The sequence below is a fragment of the Pithys albifrons genome, chromosome 22 (assembly GCF_047495875.1).
Source record: "Pithys albifrons albifrons isolate INPA30051 chromosome 22, PitAlb_v1, whole genome shotgun sequence".
NCBI lineage: Eukaryota > Metazoa > Chordata > Aves > Passeriformes > Thamnophilidae > Pithys > Pithys albifrons.
Genome location: NC_092479.1, coordinates 7,578,095 through 7,599,101, shown reverse-complemented (window position 1 = coordinate 7,599,101; position 21,007 = coordinate 7,578,095). Strand labels below are relative to the sequence as shown.

The following is a 21,007-nucleotide window of genomic DNA, read 5'->3' as shown; positions in this document are numbered from 1 at the left end:
CTGCCAGAAAGGACAAGATCTGGCAAACTCTTTTCCTGGTGTGTGTAATCCAGTGCCCAGGTCAGGGGATTATTTATGCAAAGCCCAGAGTTCTGTGCTTGGTTTCTCTGCCTGGAATCTCCTCAGATGTGTCCCCTCTGCCCTTGCTGCAGGATCTGCTCATGAAAACATTGTTTTTGTGGCTCCCTCCTTTGAAGCCAAGGCTCTTCAGATGTGCTGCAAGACAGAGCTGCTTAGTGGGGCAAAAATGCCATGGATTTTATTTACTGTTTATGTGGCAGCTTTAGAAAATGTAATTCATGGCCAGATTGAAACAGAACCTCTGGAATAGTGGAGTGGGAAAATAAACCCCATCAAGGGATATTGGAAAAGCTGAGTGGCATTGCAGGGCTGAATGTGACTCATCAGTGGGCTCAGAAGGTTAAGAGACCAGTTACTGCTTAGTTTTAATGCTTTATTCACAAAAAAATAAACATCAGAGCTTCACAGTGCACTGACAGTTCCTCTAAATTAACATTCTCTGGAATTCAGAATTCCAGCCATCTGATGTCGTTTGCAAGTGTGTTAATCAGGAACAGTTGGAACTAAACTGAGATAAAAACCCACCAAACTTCAATTGCAATGGCCTGGCTGAACCTGTGTTTTATGAAGAATAAATAAGATTTTAGTTTAAGAAAATGTGGGAAGGTCTTGTCTGTAGCTTATGCTAAGAAGAACCATCAACCCTCACAGTAGAAAGTAACCAATGAAGGGTGAAATTATTCTGCTTGGGGGGAAAAAAGTTGTTATTTAAAGGTTGCATAAAATTACAGTTACTTGGCAGTTGGCAGTTTACAGAGTGATAAGCTGCAAATACAAGGGGGATTACAGCTTGGAAAGGTGAGTTTGGTTTTAACACAGGTTTCCAGATGAAAGATAACAACCTTTTTGTTTGTGATTAACTTGCCTCAGTGTTTGATGCAAGCCCTTGTTTGGGGGGATCGATGCTGCACGTCCAGCACCGAGTTTATTGGCGAGTCCTTTCGGAAATAAGGCAGTGAATTAAAAATCAATTATACGTGCAGAAAAGTTTGTGTAGGGCAATCAATCCCGTCCTTTCAGTTTGCCAAAAGATTCCATTGTTTAACCAGCTGTGAAAAGGAATGAATTTTAAAAGCCTCCAGCAAATGAGGGAGCCCAAATGGGAGGGGGAAGGGAGATTAAAAAAAATTATTTCAGCATTTCATGTTCAGCAGAGGCTGTTGAGGGATAAATCCATAAATCCTGTCAGTGACCTTGGCTTCAAAGTGGGTGATTTTTGCTCTCCCTGAGCTCCATCCTCCCTCAGCTGCCAGAGAAGTTGGTGTTTTCTTAACAATATCATTCTTTTAATTTGTTTTGTTCAGCTGCCATATGCTCCTTGATTCAGCATCTTTCTGCCTCCACGTGGAGTATTTTTATCTGTTAAGCACTTGCCACGTTGCTGATCCCAAAATATAATACAACAAATATTTGCCCTGGCCATTTGCCACGGCTCAAAAGGCTCTTTCTGTGCAGGGACAGAGAGAAAGTCCAGACTCCAGCACAGACTGAACCATCCTCAGGTGCCTCCCTGAGCTGCTGGTTTGTTTTCTGGAGAAAAGGTCTGTGCTCCAGCAGCACATCCACACTTTCTCTGTTGCCAGGGGGAAGAATCTGCTGCCTGAAAGATTAATAAATACGACAGCAGTTGATTGTCAAAACGGAGTTTTTCATCTCATTTTCAAGGGCAGCTTAAAAATGGAGCTCCCTTGGCCTTCCTGGAGCTCTCCATCATCTCCTGTGCTGGTTGGGAATGAGCACAAGGACCCAGCGAGGGCATTTGGGCTCCCACAAGGCAGGGGGTGTTTTATGGCCCAAAGAGCCATCCCTGGCAGGTCTGGGCACCAGGACAAGGATGTGTCCCCACTGTGGGCAGGGGCAGGAGCTGGGCAGGGGGCACGGGAACAAAGGCTGAGGAACAGCCCAGAAGGGTGGGGGTGCACCTGGACCCTCCTGCCCTCTGGGGGTGTCTGGGCACTGGTACAGCTGCCCCACCTCATCTCCTGCCCTACCCCAGCTCCTGCCCCACCTCTCATCTCCTGCCCCACCTCTCATCTCCTGCCCCACCTCTCATCTCCTGCCCCACCTCATCTCCTGCCCTACCCCATCTCCTGCCCTACCCCAGCTCCTGCCCCACCCCATCTCCTGCCCCACCTCTCAGCTCCTGCCCCACCTCTCAGCTCCTGCCCCATCTCATCTCCAGCCCCACTTCAGCTCCTGCCTCACCCCAGCTCCAGCCCCACCCCAGCTCCTGCCCCACCTCTCAGCTCCTGCCCCACCTCTCAGCTCCAGCCCCACTTCTCAGCTCCAGCCCCACCTCATCTCCTGCCCTACCCCAGCTCCTGCCCTACCCCAGCTCCTGCCCCACCTCTCATCTCCAGCCCCAGTTCAGCTCCTGCCCCACCCCAGCTCCAGCCCCACCTCTCATCTCCTGCCCCATCTCATCTCCAGCCCCACTTGAGCTCCTGCCCCACCTCTCATCTCCTGCCCCACCTCATCTCCTGCCCTACCCCAGCTCCTGCCCCACCTCAGCTCCTGCCCCACCTCATCTCCTGCCCCACCTCTCAGCTCCAGCCCCACCTCTCAGCTCCTGCCCCACCCCAGCTCCAGCCCCACCTCTCATCTCCTGCCCCATCTCATCTCCAGCCCCACTTGAGCTCCTGCCCCACCACCCTGCCCTTGCACTCCGATGTTATCTGCTCCGAGATCCGGAATCTGGGATAAATATAAACCCCTGTGATGTGTTCCTGTTCCTCTGAGCAAGGAACTGAGTCATGGCATTGTGAGCAGCAGCTGAGAGGGAGGGAGGGAGGGGAGGATGTCCCAGCTCTGGGGTTTGTGGGGTTGGTGCTTCTGCCTCAGCAGGAGAACCAAGGGGGGGTTATAGGGGTGGGATTCCCCTCTGGGGGCTGTGGCCCAACTTTTCTGCCCTGTATCTCTATTTTGAGGTTCCATCTTGATATTGCTGTAAAACTGACCTATTTACTCTTCATTTCTTTGCACTTAATTTCCAAATTATGAATTTAATTTTTTAAGATAATCTGTATTTGTATTCATTAATAGTGTGCTTGACTTCTAAAAGGCTGATAGTGTTAATAAGATCCATTTCACAGCCTGATTCCCATCCCAGGGCAAATATAATAAATTACTACCTGGGATAGATTCCTGCCTCGTGCTCCTTGGTGTCCCTCACCCCAATTGTGGGATTGTATGAGTTTCTTTGTGCTTTTGAAAGTGATTTTATAATTTAAACATAAGAAATGTTGATCATCTGTCTGTTTTCAGGGGGGTTGTTTTGAAAATGCTGTAAATAGTGTGATTTAAATTGAGGTCCTCCTTTTCTAATAGTTAAGGGAGGGTGACTGGTTTGTTGGCTTTTATTGATTGCAGCATCCAGAGTTCTTGGGCTGATTTAAAGTTATCTCAATACTCCCATCACTTCAGCAGTTTGGGGTTATCTGTCTTGCAGGTGGTGAGAAACTTAAATTATCCACAGGATCTTCATCTCCTCAATACCTACAGGTGCAGTTAGAACGTGGTAGCAAAATAATGGTGAAGTGCTTTGGTATTTTTCCATGTTAAGTGTATGACAGGAATCTCCAGCTTCTTTCCAGGTGATTTTGGCTTAGTCTTGAGGTGACCCAGGTGAAAGTGTTTCCTTCTGCAATCCTTGTGTTGGAATTACACTTCATTAAACACACAGAGCCCAGGATTGGGTTGCTTGATGTGGCAAATGGCTGTTTTTATTTCAAAAGAGCTGTTTGCTGTCTGGATGGCAATTTGCTGTTCCTGACAAGATCACTTGAAAAGCACAACCCCCCCCAAAACAAAGCAAGTGCAGACAGACGACAGTGTCAGCTGCAACTTGACAAGATGATATTTGGTCTCTGAATTTTCTTCCCTGCTGGTTTGGGTCTCTGGCTCAGCCTTGGCTTTGATTGTGGCTGAGCACAAGAACTGTCAGCCCCAAACCTTTCCAGTGTGGTTTTTTCTCTGTGCTTCTGCCCCACAACTTCTCTGAGAATTCCTCAGTGTGGCCCAGTGGCCTTTGCAGCAGCAGCAGGTGACAAAATGCTCCTCAAATTGGTGTAGTGCCATAATTGCTGCTGAAGTGCTGGGGACTGGCAGGATGTGGATGCTGCCTGTGCTTTAGTGCTCAGGGCTTATCTCTCTTGCACAACATAAGCAGCACAAATGCCAAAACACACCTCATTTGCAAGTGCTGTTTGCATGATAAATTCTATTTTTCTAATCTTCCCTATCAACAGCACCATTTTTTTTTTGTTTTTTAATCCTTCAGATGACATAAAAATGCATTTTAATGAAGCAAATTATCAGGCTTTGTCTCTTCTGTGGATAAGCAGGGCGGCCACATTCAATTAGGCTGAAAAATGATCATTTGTTCCTTTACAGGCTGTAACAGAGCAGTGCAAAACTGTGATCCATCACCAGTTGCTCAGCTCCATGTTCCTTAAATCACTTGCCATCCTGTCAGTGGCTCAGAACCCTCGATGGGAGCCATTATTTAATTTAAGTTTGTGGAGGTGTCACTTGTTTGATAATAGGCTGTGTCTGTAGTAGATGTGTAGTGACTAAATATTCATCATTTGCTGCATCCATCTAAGAGCCCTAATTAGTTATGAGGGTGGCAGTGCCAGGAGAGCTGATGATTACAGTGCCATGAAGAGAATTTGACAGCAAATAAGAGTTTGATCCAGAGGGAGACTTTGTACCTTGGAGTGGGAGAAGGTCCTTCCCCCAGAGGGTGGTGGGCACTGAGCAGGGCAGTGGGCACAGCCCCAGGGCTGCCAGAGCTCCAGGATGTTTGGGCAACGCTCACAGGGACAGGGAGGGGTTGTTGGGGGGAGTTGGACTCAGTGGTCCTTGTGGGTGCCTTCCAACTCAGCACATTCCATGATTCCATAAGTTCTGCTGGAGCTGCAAAGATGGGATGTCTGAGCGTGGCCCCACATTGCTCAGAGAGAGTGGGAGGGGTTTGTGTGTCTGGAAGGACACCTGGAGCTGAGTTCATGGTCCCTGAGCACTGAGCAGCTGCCCTTCTAACCTTTATAGCCAGTCTGCAGCTGGCACAGCTGGCACAGCCCAGCCCCTGCCAGGCTGTGAACTGTCTGTGAGGCTCTCTCTGCCCTCCCCTTGGTTAAGTGCCCTGTCAGATGTCAGAGCTCCTGAGGCTGCATCAGAAACTGCCCCTCGGTGCTCCTTGCCCAGTTGTGGTTTGGAATGTGTTGTGCTGAACACTCTGTGTGTGGAGCTTCTGGCTTTGTGGTTTTGCTCCAGCTTTTACAGGCCTCTTGGTATCTCACTTACAGCCCTTGTGCTTGTTCCACCACAGGGGTTTTTCATTCTTTTGTTCCTCTCCTCCTCCCCCAGCCCTTTCTGAGCATCCCTCAGCTTTATCTGCCTTTTAGGCTGCGTGGGGAGATGGATCATTCAGGCCTTATGCATTTAGAGGAGCTGATAAATAACTTGGCAGAGTATTCCCCTCCACTGCACTGGAATAACTTCAGTGCTGAAATCAAACATCCCATTTGCTACAAGTTGGGGAAGGCAAAGAGGGCACCTCTGGTTTATTAGGGAGCATATTTCATTTATCTGCTGGGGAAGGTGTTGTTCAGTCCTGTGTGTCTGGGGAGGCAATTCCAGCACCACTTCCCCCTTGCTTCTCCCTCCCCCCAGATGATCCACCTTCCATGTTTCCCTTCCAGTGTTCCCCTTTGTACAGCTGCATTTCTGGTCCTTCATTTTCAAGTCTTCATTATTTCCTCTCTTCTTCCCCTTTGGCACCATTCCCCCCTCACTGAGGATGTTCCCCCCAGCCTGGAATTTGATTTTGGCATCACCAGCATTTCTTCTCTCAGCTTTGCACACTCAGGTGTCTGTTCCCTGCCCTGCAGCCAGGGCACACTTACCCTGAGAGACCCTCAGGGAGTCTCCAGAGGCTGACAGGACATTTGGGTAAGGGCCAAAAACTGGAATTTGTATCCAAGTGCCTGAATTCCCACCTGGGCATCACTGCTGTGACAGTCCTGCTGGTGGGAAGTCACCTACAGCAATACCTGCCCCCCTACATGGAGCATTTCCTTGGGGATTCTTCCCACCATTTTTAAGTTTCATTATTCTTAATTTTTTCCTTGCTCCTGAAGTGCTTTTATTTGTTGCCTTCTGTCATTTGCATAAAGTCCCTGTTTGAAGACAGAAACCATCTCCAGAATAATTGATGGTAATGGTTGAAATCCCAAGGGAACAATATTTCTGCAACAGGGAAATTCCATGAGAAATACCATGCTTGAGCCTTGAAAGGATGACACAGGATATTCCAGGTAGTCTGAGTGGCATCTTTTTGTGTTTGGTGTTTCAAAATGACTGAAAGGACCAGAAATGTCACAGTGAGAGAGAACAACTTCAGACTTGCATAACAGTCTGTGTGTATTTCCCTCCCTCTGTGTGATCTGTGCAGCAAAAAGAGAATTTCCTGGTGAAAAATGGCAGTGTTGTGATGTTTAAGGAAGGAGCTGGAGCAGTTTTTGTGTTGTCTCCCATCAGTTGTGGCCTCTGGGTGATGCTGCTGATGGTGCAGCCCGTGGGCTGTGTCTGTGCTCACCCACCCCTGGCACTGCCTGGCACTGGCACTGTGGTGGTTTAGTGGGTGCTCTGGGCTCAGCTCTGGGGGCTCTGGGCACAGTGGTGTTCCCCAGGGTGCTGTGCATGGAGCAGAACTCCTGCCTTTAAGAACAGCACCACGAGGAGGGTGAAATTCAGAGGAGGCTGATCCATCTGGTGGTTCCTCTTGGCTGGTTTGTGCCCAGCAAAGCTGAGGGAACATGAGGAGCATCTGCAGCCCCGTGGAAGCTGCTGTGCATTCCAGTGGTGGTGCCATTCAGGGCAATATTCCTGACTGGAAGAACATGCAGGAGTCCTTGGGACAGGTATTTGAGATTCACAGTATGTGAGGAAAAGAAAGGTTAATATTCCCAGCTGATGCATGAGAACCATTCCTGGGGAGGAGAGGGGGTCTGATAGGACATGGTTTATATTCCTCAAGTGATGTTTTCTCTTTTGGTTCATGTTACATGTGCTGCTTGTGTGTGTTTTTATCTCTGCTTTTGGATTCTGTACTTTTGCTGGTCCATCATGTTAAAAAAACCCAAACAATACAACAGCAATTGAAACTATGAGTTATTTTTTAAGAAAATTCATTTGTACCAAGTCTGGGTGAGCATAACTTGGAGAAATGAAACCAAATAGCTTTTTTTTTCTATTTAGATTGAAGTTTGCAGGTTAAATGGTGAATTTCTTCTACTGACATGTATTAAAGGGAGATCTTTGGAGATGCCATGTGGGAAAGGAAATATGTCCTTGAAAAGGAATGTGTTGTCCAACTCTCTACTTGCTCTTTGGTTTTGAAGTACAAGAAAGCTTTTTCTGTTAGCATTTTTAACAGCAGTTTAAAATAACAATCAGAAATTAATCTCTTTGTGTACAGCAAAGGCAATCTGAAGTATAATCAAAAGCTTTCTGTTGTCTCTTGGCAGCAGCACTTTGTTTTGCTTCTCTGGGTCACAAAATGTGCCAGACCTTTGTTCTGTTTAACTCTTAAAAGGCACCTTTCAAAATCAGTTATGTAAAAACACCCTCAAATCATTTGAGCTTTGCAGGACTGAGAAACTGTTGATTCCAGGAGATGACAAACTACAGAGAATGTTTTTTTCTAAACAGAAACGTTTTGGTCAGTGAGGGCAGTCTCAGGTCTGGTGACAGAGGGGGCAGTGTGAGCCTGGCTGTGTGACCCTGGTTTGTGGCCATGAGCAGCAGGGCTGAGTGCTGAGGATCATGGAAAAGCAGCTGGAATGTTGCACAACCCTGGACCTCCCTGTCCCACCTGCCCAGGTGGTCCCTCACCTCTGTCATGGGCATTTCAATACCAGCCTGGGTGAGTTGGCCAACCAGGCTCCTGCTGGTGGAAATGGTGATGTTTAGTAGAATAAGGAGCTGCTTTCTGTGCAGCTCTGAGAGGAGAGATGTGGAGTCCTGAGGGATGTGCCTTCCAGCCTTCTGGAGCCCCAGCACTTGTCCCCTTTGGAAGACCCTCCTGCCACTCAGCCCTGTGTGCAGTGCCACCAGCCTGGGTTGGACAAAGAAATGCCTCCTCCTCCCTTGTTTTATTAGAGGAAAGGAAATGGCAAACCGAGCAGTCTCCAAACAAGGCTCATCCCTCCCTGCCTCTCCATCCCTCCCTTGAAATGTGGCAGTGCTGGCTGATACTGCCTGTAATAATCCATGGATTGTTTCTCTGAGGAGTCGAGGCTGTTTATCAACCACCCCTTCCAGAGCTCAGCAAAAGCAAAGTCAGGTTTCCTTTCTTCCTCCTGCTGCTGCTTTAATATCCAGCCTGGTTTTGATCGCGCATCAGCTGCTGCTGCGCCACTGCGGGCTGTGCTCAGATCAGGTTTCTCGGAGCGCTGGGGACTTTATCTCGTTTACAGGATCACATTTCTGTTGCCATACGCGGTGTGAGCGCAGCCTCCCCGCGGCTTCGGAACAATCAGGGATTGAGCAGGAAAGTGTGTGCTCCTCACAAAAGCCTTTGGAGTTGGGTTTTACAATCGCGCCCGGAGCAGAGGCGGGGGAGGCTCTTCTCCCCAACACGCTTCTGACAGAGAGGAGGCTGTTGTTGCAGCCACTTGGCCATTTGTCAGCAGTTCCCAGACATCCATCCATCCATCCCTGCATCCCTCCCGCACAGGTTGCTTGGCAACCCGGGCCGGAGCCGGAGCGTCGGGTCGGGGCTGATTTATCGGCGGGGCTGGGCGAGCCCCGGGGCAGGACTGGACCTTCTGCAGCGAGAAGCGAGAGAGCCTGGCTGGGTTGGGGGCATTAACTGGGATTATCACCCAGGGCTCATAGTCAGGGCACAATTAGAGCAAAAATAAAGGCTTCTCCTTTAGGCATCATTGATTTTTTTTTCCTGTTTTGTTGTCTCGTTCCCAGTGAGGCTCCAACACAGATACAGGTACAGTGCAGAACCTGCATCAAAGCTGTGCTTCATGAACCTGAAATCTTTTCACTTGATAAAAATAGCTCTGGTAAAATCCTGATGGGAAAATACAGCTGGGGTCAGCACAGAAGGTTAGCAGCACCCTGACAGCTCCAGGCCTGGGGTGAAGGAATAGCTGAATCCTCCTCCAGCTCTGCAAATGTCTGGGAGCTGTTGTGTCACCTTCAATATCACATTGCCTTTCATTCTGCATTGATCCCTGGCATTAAACAGAGAAGGGAAAGCAGAGTTTGTAAACTGGCATGTGGGTAATGGTTCCTGCTGTGGGCACATGGAGAGCTCTCACCCCCTTAAAACATCATCTTCAATACACTCAATAAATGGGAGGAAAGTGGGGCAGCCTTTGGGCAAACCCCTCAGCTGAGCTGCCCCTGCTGTCCGAGAGCCTTTCCCAGCCCAGTTTGGGAGGGGAGGGAGGGATGGGCCATCTGGGGAGGGCACATTGACAAGAGCATTTGTGCCCATCTGAGAAGGCAGAGAGGAGAGAAAGGATGATGAATCCACTCTGACCTCTTGAATGGCAATATAAATACTTCCCTGAAAATTCTAAATAAATGTATTTGTAACCAGTAATCCCGCCCTGCATGCAATCTCATTTAGCCAACTGGGTATGCAAATGTGCTATTAATGTGTTTGCATCCAGTATAAACACACAAATCTAATTGTTTATATATGTCATTTACACGCAGCTGTGCTCACGCTCACTTAATACCAATATTTTCAGCGGGCGAGGGGTATCACGGGAGAGCTATTGTTGCAAACAAAAGCGAGCGGTGCAGCCCCGGCGAGGGGAGGGCGTTATCACCGCACCATCTCCTGGCGTCCCCCAGGGACTCTGCCTAATGCCACTGCTGTGGGTACCCCCAGCCCAGCCCGGGCTGTGCCTCTGCAGCCCTCACTGCTTTGCTGTTCACTCCCTGCCTTCCAGCCAGGCTGAATTTTTCCGTATAATTTTTCAGGAAGACAAAGCAACCCGATCGGGAGGGAGGGCAAGTTGTTTGGCTCCTTGAAGCCTTTCAGCTGATCTATTCCTTGTCAGTTTGTTTATAGAGGATACTTGATCTTCCAGGCAGATGGCCCAGGGAGTGTGAGGGTTTTATCACATGTGTGTGACCAGCAACGCACTCCCAGGAGGGGCTTTGAGTATCCAACGGGAACATTCAGGCCTTGTAATACAGAGTGGTGTCTAATGAATGCCATGAAAATATTTTTGTTCTGTCTTTGAGTAAGAGAACTTGGTGAAAACATAATTTTAGTTTCAAAATGTTAAAGGTTAAAAGGATAATTTTGTCTTGACAGAATTGTTTCATTCAGATTAAAATACAGTGAATATTGGCATCATTTTCTACTCCAGGCAGGTATATTTTGGTGCAAAAAGGTTGTGAATAACACAAGTTTTTCTAAGAGCTGACATCTTGAGGTTGAGTCTTCTTAATGAAACTATCAGGATACTTGTGTTTCTAGAGGACAGTGCCTATCACTGACCTTATCAGCAAATGCCTTTATTTGCTCTGTACACACATGAGTGAAATATAATGTTAACTCAGCCAGGCTTTTAATAAAATGTGCTCTGCACTGAAATTCAGCTGCTCTGCCCATACAGCATCTGCACACTGAAAAAATTGGCTGGAGCAAATCCCTAAATGTGCTGCCCATGGAGCAGAAGTTTTGCAGCTATAACCAAATCTCATTTTCCTCTTGGAACAACTGCCATAATTTTTCATCTTTGTGAAACTTAAGAAACAAAGATGCTTTCATGCTCTTAGTGTTTATTTGCTGTTAACTATTAAAACCCTGTAAATTTTGCTACCATATTTACAATAAAACTTAAAAAGGCATATTAAATGTGGAGGGTGGTGACAACTTCCACTGGTATCTGCCTGGAAAACCTTGGGCCTTTCCAAAGATGCACTGAACCTTTTGCTTTCTTTGTAGCAAACTCTTCCATTTTATTTGCTTATAATTAAGGAAAAGGTTAAGAGAGGAACTTGCTGTTCTTGCACATAGGCTAAAAAGGGGATTTTTTTTTTTTTTTAGAAAGATTGAGAAATAAAGTCCTTGTTTCCTGGATTGAGAAAGAACAGAAAAGGCTCTGTGTGTTTGCAAATATATTGCATTGCACAATGTTCCTCACTCATTAACCATGTGGAAATCATAGGAAGGGAAGGAAATACCACGTGGAATTTCTTTGAGAAAATACATTTGATCTAAACTTGATTGAAGCATCACCTCAGAAGAGACATATTAGTAGCAGTGATGAATTTGCAGGTTTATCAGAGTTTTGCTGCCTTCCTGAAGCCCTTGAGGTTTCAGTTTGAAATTCCAGAATTGATTTGAACAGGTTGGTTTTGCAGTAGATGTTGTTATTCTTGAGTGCTTTTCTTAACAGCTTCATTTTAGATTTTTGCAGCAAGAAAGCAAACTGGGCCACTGATTTATTTTCCAATGGGAACCAGGGGTGCAGGATTTCAGGGAGCAGCAGATTCCTCCTGCCAGGCTGTAATCTCTGGATAATGGAAACCCTGATGCACAGCCTTAACTACAGCTCTGCACTGGCACTGCCATCCATGATAAACATGCCAGCTGAGCTCTGTTAGGCACAACATAATGGCTTTGTGTATCTTGTCATGATATTTGTTCCCAGGATAAAATATGGGAGCTGCAAGGAACACACAGCAAGCATTAACATGCTTGTTCCTTGTTCCTCTGGGTTATTTATAGCTCACTGTTTACAGCTGGAGCAGGAGGAGCAGCATCTAATGCAGGGCAGCAAATTAGAGATGGTACTGGCAGGCCTTGTGTTGTGGCTGGGCAAGAGCCATGGTAACCACTTGGTAAAATGGAACTGTGTCTGCAAGCCATGGGATGTCCTGAAGCTGCTTCACAGCAATCATTATGCAGAGATTTTTTTATTTGTCATCAGTGAACAGTGCAAACAATAATGCTGACAGAATCCTGTCATAACTAATGTTACAAAGTTAAACACAAGTGGTAAAATTGAAACGTTTGTCCTAAAAAATCCAGATGTTGTACTTGGAAAAATGAAACCATTGTGTGCTCCAGAGCCACTTCCACTTGTTATCCAAACTTAGCCAGAGGTTTGAGCCTGGTTGTTCCACCAGCCCTGTGTTGTGAGGCTATTTTAATTCAGCAGCTGTCACTCCCAGATGCCTCCTGTGAGCAGCCCAACAGCTCCTGCACCTTTAGCACAGACAGGGACTGTGTGTCATCTGTGCAGAGCAGAGCAGATCTCACAGTGTGACCCAGCAGATCTCCCAGTGTTACCCAGCAGATCTCCCAGTGTTACCCAGCAGATCTCCCCAGTGTTACCCAGCAGATCTCCCAGTGTTACCCAGCAGATCTCCCAGTGTTACCCAGCAGATCTCACAGTGTTACCCAGCAGATCTCTCAGTGTTACCCAGCAGATCTCCCCAGTGTTACCCAGCAGATCTCCCAGTGTTACCCAGCAGATCTCTCAGTGTTACCCAGCAGATCTCCCCAGTGTTACCCAGCAGATCTCCCCAGTGTTACCCAGCAGATCTCCCCAGTGTTACCCAGCAGATCTCCCCAGTGTTACCCAGCAGATCTCACCAGTGTTACCCAGCAGATCTCCCAGTGTTACCCAGCAGATCTCCCCAGTGTTACCCAGCAGATCTCACAGTGTTACCCAGCAGATCTCCCCAGTGTTACCCAGCAGATCTCACAGTGTTACCCAGCAGATCTCCCCAGTGTTACCCAGCAGATCTCCCCAGTGTGACCCAGCAGATCTCCCCAGTGTTACCCAGCAGATCTCCCAGTGTTACCCAGCAGATCTCAGTTACAGTGGTTTGGGACGTGCTACAGAGCAACAGGACACTCCTGATTTAATATGCAACTATTTAGCTCTTTCCTATTTAAAACCATTTCGAGGTCTCTGTTGGGCTTGACTTGGAGAAAATGAGGAGCTGTTTTTGTTGCAGGCCAGGGGAGAGCAGAGCATGATCCAGAATTAATGGAAGACTAAAATAGGAAAGAAAAGCTGAAGAATCTGATATAAACTAGAAAGGAAAATCTGAAATTGTTTTAAGCAAACCTTTATTGTTTTTTGTTAAGTTTTAGAATTCCTGGGTTTCTCAAACTGATTTTTGTGTGCTTAGCTGTTATTTATATATTAAGAAGTTTGTCTTTCTTGCCTTCCAAGGGCAACACAACCATGGATATCTCAGATGGCCCCAGTGGCCCAGGCATAATGCTGCAAACACCAGTAAAGGTGACAGCATAACTGGCCAAGCCTTCAGAATATCAGAAGGGATTGACTGTTCCTGCTTGGAAATGTGGAACAGCACTTGAAGGCCCCTCTAATTCTGTTATTCAGTTGGGGTCTGTGCTGGGCTTGCACTCCCAGTAGGGATTTTTGATATCCCAGGGGTTCAAAAGAAAACAGTTTGTCAGAGGCTTTTTAATAGAGTTGAATCCCAACACATAACAAATATAAAATAGTTTGGTTAAGAATCTTAAAAAATAAATTAAATGGTCCACTGAGAATTCAGATGCACCATAGCAAAATGAGGAACAGAGAATTGGGTGTTTTCATTTTAGATTGTGTTGTTCTATTTCCCTGTGCTTGGTTGGAGTGTTCCAGCTCTGGCTGCTGCTTATTCCCTACAGCTTTTCCTGTCACCCTTTCCTGTGTGTGCTGTCAACTGATGCTGCCAAAGCACCATCCCTGTGATCCAGCCCAGGAGGCAGCAATGGCAGAGCCAGGAACTGAAGCTGCATCCTTGAGTTCCCTTTGGATTGCCTGCCTTTTAATGTTCCTTGATTTGGTTGGTTTGCACTTTTTGGGATGAGCTGCAGACAGGAATTGTTGCTCTTTGGGATACTGGGAGTGGTGTGAGGGACCAGCCAGAGGTTTGTGTTGCCAGGAGCACAATCCCCCTTCCCCTCAGCATAATGAGAATTCCTTGGTAAAATTCTCATGGTGAAGATGAGGAGGATGTTTGGGCATCAGGGCACAGTCACACACTGAAGGCACTTGATCTCTTGCTCTGTAGGTATTTGTGTGTCCTCTGCCTGTCTGGGGGGCTGGTACTTTGCTCTTGGGGAGATTCTCCATGTCCAGGAGCCCAGGCCCCCCCAGTGCTGTGTTGGCTGGTTTGGAAGGAGCCAGGTGGGATGTGAATAAATCCATCCTGGAAGGGACTGTGATCTCCAGCCCTTCCCAACTGGTGGTTAATTCTGTCTTGGTGTCCCCAGGCACATTCTTGGCGGACTCTGCAGTGTTGCTGGTTTGGAGGGTCAGGGTTAGGCAAGGATAGATCCATGTGAGAGGTTCCCCAGAGTTCATCCACTCCCACCCAGGGTCCTGGTGGAGCTCCTGAGGTGCAGAGCCCTCTGTTTGAGTAGGGAATTAGCCTTTCTGGCATTCCTTGTGCCCCTCACACCATGGAAGCCTCTCATCACTGCCCACCTCCTTCAAGCTGATGTTTGCAAAAAAGGGTGTTCCAAAATACCTTAAGCCATCTTGTTTCTTCTCAGGGAACTATTAATTCTCATCTCCCTCCTTTCTCTGGAATATTAGAGCCCACATGTTCAACATCCCTTCTCTTTTTGGCAGTCAGTATTTGGTATTTCTTTCTTTTTAGGGAATTTCTAATTCTCATCTCCCTCCCTTCTCTGGAATATTCAACATTCCTCTTTTTTCTTTCTTTCTTCTTTTTTTTCTTAGAATTTGGTATTTGCTTGTTGTTTATACCTGTGTATGCTGTTTATAGCAAAGGAAAAGCTTTTTCCCCCTCATTTCTTTTTATGGAATTATTCTCATCTCCCTCCCTTCCCTGGAACATTAAGGGACATACTCAACATCCCTTATCCTTTGTGCAGCCCAGCCAGATGTTGCTATTTGGTGTTGTTTATACCTGTGCATGGTGTTTATAGAAAAGCAAAAACTCCTCTTTTCTTTGCTGTTTATAAGAAAGGGAAAACTCCTACTAGGGATGAATTAGTCCTTCCACAGAAGAAGGATTTTGGTTAATCTTAAATCTCCTAGTGCTGGTTTTCAAGTGTCCTGCTGCTGGTTTTTAAGGGTGCTGGTTTTTTCCATATCCTGGTGCTGGTTTTTTCCATGTCCTGGTGCTGGTGGTTTTCCCTGAGTCCTGGTGCTGTTTTTGTGTCCTGCTGCTGGTTTTTAAGGGTGCTGTTTTTCCCATGTCCTGGTGCTGGTTTTTCCATATCCCAGCACTGTTTTTCCCGTGTCCTGCTGCTGGTTTTTCCAAGGGTGCTGGTTTCCCATATCCCAGCGCTGGTTTTCCCCTATCCCAACGCTGTTTTTCCCATGTTCTGGTGCTGGATTTTTTGAGCGCTGTTTCTCCCTGTCCCGGCGCTGGTTTTCCCGTGTCCTCCTGCTGTTTTTCCCCTATCCCGGCGCTGTTTTCACCCTGTCCCGGTTCTATTTTCCCGTGTCCCGGCCCTGCCCGCTGTGCCCAGGCCGGAGGGTCGCGGCGGGGGCAGCGCTGTGGGCAGGGTGGGTGACACCAGGCCGTGTCCTGCCCACATAAAGGTGCTGGAAAGAGGAGAAGGACGAGGAGGAGGAGGAGAAGGGCAGGGAGCGGGGCCGGGGGTGTCGCTGGGGGGGCCACGAGGGGCGCGGCGGCGGCTCCGATGGCCGGGCCGGCTCCGAGCCCGAGTCTGAGCCCGGCCCCGGCGGTGGCTCCGCGGCCCTTCTCGCTGCCTCCCTCCGTGCCCGGCTGTGGCTGTGGCCGTGTCCGTGGCTCTGTGGCCGTGGCTGTGGCCGTGCCGGGGCCGTGGCCGGGCGGGGGGCCGGCGATCCAGGCCGCCTTTTGCGGCGCGCCCCGCGGGTGCCGCCCGCCCAGCCCCAGCCCCAGCCCCGCCGCCATCACACACTCACACACACACACACACATAGAGACACGCTGGGCGCCGCCGCCTCCCGCCCGGCCCTGCTCATCGGCTCTGGACTTGGGGCTCGGCTCGGAGCTCGGCTCGGCCGCCGCCGCCGCTCCGAACCCCCCGCGGGCGAATTTAACCCCTGCGGCACCTGCTGGGGCCCGGCGCTGCTGCTGCTGCTGCTGCCCCGGGGCCGCGGCGGGCAGGGCCGGCCCGGAGCTGCTGCCGAGCCCTGGGAGCTGCTGCCGGTGCTGCTGCCGAGCCCCCGGTGCTGCTGCCGGGCCCCGGAGCTGCTGCCGGTGGTGCTGCCGAGCTCCCGGTGTTGCTCCTGGAGCTGCTCCCGAGCCCCCGGTGCTGCTGCCGAGCTCTCGGAGCCGCTACCGGAGCTGCTGCCGAGGCCCCGGTGCTGCTCCTGGAGCTGTTGCCGGGCCCCGGAGCTGCCGCCGGAGCTGCTGCCGAGCTCCCGGTGCTGCTCCTGGAGCTGCCGCCGAGCTACCTGAGCTGCTGCCGAGGCCCCGGAGCTTCTCCCGGAGCTGCTCCCGAGCCCCCGGTGGTGCTGCCGGAGCTGCTCCCGAGGCCCCGGAGCCTCTCCCGGAGCTGCGGGTGATCCGCGGAAGGGGCTGGGGGGTCTCGGATCGCCCCCCTCGGTGTGTGCAGAGCCCCCTCTCTCTGCCCCGCTCGCCGTGTAGGTGCGTTCGCCTCCCCCGACAGACGGACTGCGCGGCTCCTGTGCCGCTAAACAGGAGCTTTGCGGGTTATTTTTCATCCTTTTATTTTTATTTTTTGCTTCTGCTGACACCCTGTTTTTATTCTCTTTTCTCACAGAAGCGTTTCATTAAGGGCTTGAGGCAGTACGGCAAGAACTTCTTCCGAATCCGAAAGGAGTTGCTTCCCAACAAGGAGACCGTGAGTACATTCGGACTTTATGTAATTTGCTTTTCCTTTCTCGCCGCTTCGCCGTTTGATCTTACGAAACTCCTTCCTTTTCCCCCGGATTTCTCTTCAGATAAATGGAAGACAAACCCCCAGGCAGACAAGGTTAAATTTCAGCGCAGTTTGTGGGTCTCGGGGCATGAAAGATGTTACATAAAACAGTCGTCATGGCTGGACGGAGCCGCCGAGCTTGGGCGAAGTGTATTTATGGGAGCCCAAATCTAATTTTAAATGCTGACAGTGCGATGGGCTGATACATTCCTGTCACCCAGCCGGGCCCTGCTGGCTCCGGGGAATTAAGGGAAGCCTAAAGCAAACCCAGGTGGGACGGGGTGAGGAGGCCGAGCTGTGTCCTGCTGGGTTGGGGTGTTCTAACCCGCAGAACTTGTGCTGGGAATCGATCCGTGCTCTGCTCCTGAACTTCATCCAACTGTCATTCCAAAGGAAATCCTGGCAGGAGCCTCCCAGGAAGACGGACAGGGAGGAGGGGTTGACTCCTTCAAAGCAAAGAGGGTTTGGGAAGCCTCGGGAATGCTGGTGCTGGTTCATTAGTGCTAATCAAGCCTGTCTAAAAGCTTCGCTTTCGGTTCTGCAGGTGTCGTGTAACAGCTGGGAGGGTTTGGGAAAGGAAGGAGCTTTCGGTTGTGTTCTGAATTTAGACAGGAGGTGACTCCGTGGAAATGGAGTTTTAAAGACTGTTCTCTAGCAGTGTGTTACCGATCTGGAAAATATTTATTTAAAGTGTAACTGCTTGTTTAGACTTTTGTAGGTGTGGAGTTTGGAAGGTGCAGTGGGGAGGAACATCATTGTAAAAATGTTTATAAATCTGTCACTTGCCGTGGGATGTTTCCAGTCTGCTCTGAGATGTTCTTGGGAGTGCTGTGATAGCACAGCTTTGGGGGGAAATTGTGGCACTGAGTAAGGGAGATGGGAAGGGGAGGATGGAACAATTCCTGGAGTGTTTGGTCACTGGTTCTGGTTGGAAAGAAAACTTAATTACTGATTAACTATTGGTGGGACTCTGCTTTAGTGTTTTGTTGGATTTGAGACCTGAAGGCCCAGTGCTGGAAAGGTGACAGCTGAAAAGGAATGCTGGAATTCTGTGGGACAGATCCAGCACATCAGTCCTTCCCTCTTCTCTTCAGAACCTCTCCTAGAGTGGATTTAGGACACTTTGATGTTTGCTTTAGAAATTCATTCTGCTGAGGGGAAAGTTACTGAGAGGCAAAAGTACTTTTGTAACTCTGAGTTACATCCATGAAATATATCATGTTTTATAAATTTAAATATGTATTTTTGTGATGGACAGAAGCATTTTTCAGGGGGAAGGAAAAGAAAAACTAAAGAACAGGGAGATGGGGGCAGGTGTCTGACCCTGTTTGTGCTGCTTGACTTCCACACTGGAGCTTGGATATCAGGCCTGAGGCTTTTTGTAAAACTTTTTCAAGTGGTGTTAAACCTCATCTCAGCTCTCATTTTACTGGTGTTATATTTTTGTTTCATTAGGTCTAATTTTTTAGTACAGAGAAGACTAAATATTAAGTCTGAGCTGTGGGAAGCATCGTGTTGATGGGTTTGGACTCGTTTTTTTAGCCCCTTGTGGTAACTAATCTACAAATAACCCTTGACCCACAACGGGTTGTTTATAATCTCTGCTTCCTATTTTTGCCCACAGGCCTCACTTCTGCTTTCTTTTAATTCCCAATCTTTTTCAGCCCAAATGTGCAGCAGCTTTGCTCTAGGAAGGCATTGCAGAAAAAAGGCTGCAGTAAATATTTGACTGTCCACTTTTGCTTTGCTTCCCTGAAGTGCAATAATGAATAATGTAAGTGACAAGGCTCTGGAATTAATTTGTGTGTATTTTTTCATCTCCACAATAATCTCAGATACTTTGCCAGCCATTTTTTTTTATTGGATTGTGAGGTAACCATGTAGCAATTCCAGAAACACCAGGAAAAGGCCTCATTCTCCTGTGTGGCCTCCACATTAACACCAGGTGAAAGTCTAAAAAAATTATGTGGATACAAAAGCACTAAAGCAACTTCCAGATACTTAAAAATGTGTCAGGGGCATTCCTGGAGTGACTTGTCCTAATATCTTGATACATCTAATTTACTAATTACCTTCGTAGTCACTGAAGCCTGTGGGGGTTTTGCCTCTGCAAACCCCACTAAAAGTTAAAAATTCTCCTTATTATCGTGATTTCTTTACAGTGTGTCCCTTTTCTAAGCTCTCAAGTTTCTGCCCCTTTCAGTGGGGGAGAATTTTCCTTAAAATCACCTTAAACCCTGGGCTTGGAACATGAAAATAATGGAAGGTGAGGGATACAACAGAAGTACAGAATTCTTGTACAGACCAGGCCTATTTTATATTAAATTAGGCTGAGGCTGCTGTGCAGAAAGTGGGAATATAGAGGTGAGTATGACATTGTATTTCTTTCATAGTGTTGGAAGGTGTAAAGTGGCCGTGGCAGGGATGAGAATTAGGCCATTCTGTGCTGGATTTCACAAGTGTGTTAAGGACTGTCCTATTTGAGCTGTGCCTTGGCTGCTTTTATTCCTCCATAATTAACATCCAGTATCTTCTAAGAGACCCCTGTGCTTGCCCCTGTGTGTTCTAACTGGTTTAACACAGATTTTCAACATTTTTAGTTGTTTATTCTAAATGAATAATCATCAAGGAAAAAGCTTTCTGAAAGAAAATACTTATTCCATATCAAAGCTGTGTTTGTTTAGCACTTCACTCTTCCAGTTTATTTCAAATTTCCAGTTTATTTCCAAGTCTATGACCAAGAGGGGTTGGAATTGGACATGAGAGTAAAAAGCTGTAGCATTTCCTTCAGGCTTTTTCCCATGAGAGGCACAGGAACTGGACTCAGCTGTTACCTGGACATGCTGGAGTGGGAATGCTGGAATGGATCCAGGAAGGGCAGTAGCTCTGAGGCTGGGTCAGTAAATGTTAAACCTTCTCACACTCAGGAGAAAAACTGCCCCCATGTGAGATTCTAAAATAAAACTTCTGAAACTTCCATGGGTTTCCACTGAACTATCTCAGGTACCTTCCCCTTCCTCCTGAGTGCCTTTCTTTGGTTGTGGCTGGGGGTGACTGACACTGTCCTGCTCTCCTTTGGTTCATCCTTGACAGCACTTTTGATTCCTTTGCAGGGTAAGCCAAGAAGTAAATTTTGGAGGTTAAATTGCCCTGTTGTGAGAATGGAAGGTGCACAGCTGGCAGCACTTTGCTTAAGTGTCTGATTTGGCTTTAAATGTGGGTTTTATTCCCCCCTCCCCCTCATTTTGGGATAATTTGCTAAAACTTTGTGATAATTCAGGATTTTCAGAGTATTTAACATTCTGCTCTGAATTCTTTAGGTGATTACACTGAGCTACTTGAATTTGAGAGTTTAGAAGCACCAGCAGTTGTGATAGGCCTGAGATAAAGGTACTTAAATGCCTCAGAGCCTGGGAATTGACTTATTGTGTTCATGGAAATGGCTTAACTCTGTGTTGGCTATGGGAGATAAACAGAAACACGGAATGAACTTGGGCTTGTGCAGATAATAAAGTCCATCAGAGCAGGAGGAGGAGGAGGCCAAGTCGTGGGTCCTGTTCCTCTCAGCCTGCCCTGGTGCTGGGCACTCACAAACTCCTGTGGAAGCCTCAGGGTGCCCAGTCCCAGAAGAAACAAGAGTTGTTTTGCTCTGGCTGAGGTTGTGCAGCCTGTGTTGTGTCAGAGGTGTGGTCTGAGTGGAGCTCCAGCCTCGAGCCGTGGAAACAGGGGGGGATGTGTGGGGTGGTCCCTTTGGCAGCCTTGCATGAGTTCAGGAGGAATAAATACAGTGTTACACCATTGGATTGTCCTGGCATTGCTGCATTTTGAATTGAGGTTTTGAAACGATGCCTTTCATGGTCCTTTTGGCCTGTTCTGCAATGCTGTGAGAACTGGGGGGACACCAACCTGCATGTGCTGAGGTCCTCAGCTGGCTCCTGTTCCTGCAGAACGTTCCTGGTGCAGTGATGGTGACCAGGGTGTCTGTCCTGGCAGGCTGAGGCT

The 21,007-nt window shown here is 48.2% G+C and overlaps 1 protein-coding gene across 6 annotated transcripts in view; it reads left to right on the top strand.

Annotated features, from left to right (window-relative positions):
- RERE (arginine-glutamic acid dipeptide repeats) overlaps positions 1-21,007 on the top strand; it is a 206,495-nt gene that overhangs the window by 146,235 nt on the left and 39,253 nt on the right. For all 6 annotated transcript variants that reach the window (XM_071575580.1, XM_071575576.1, XM_071575579.1 and 3 more), the window contains one exon: positions 16,847-16,927. In XM_071575580.1, the coding sequence (XP_071431681.1) occupies positions 16,847-16,927 (81 nt within the window). The remainder of the gene's footprint in view (positions 1-16,846; positions 16,928-21,007) is intronic.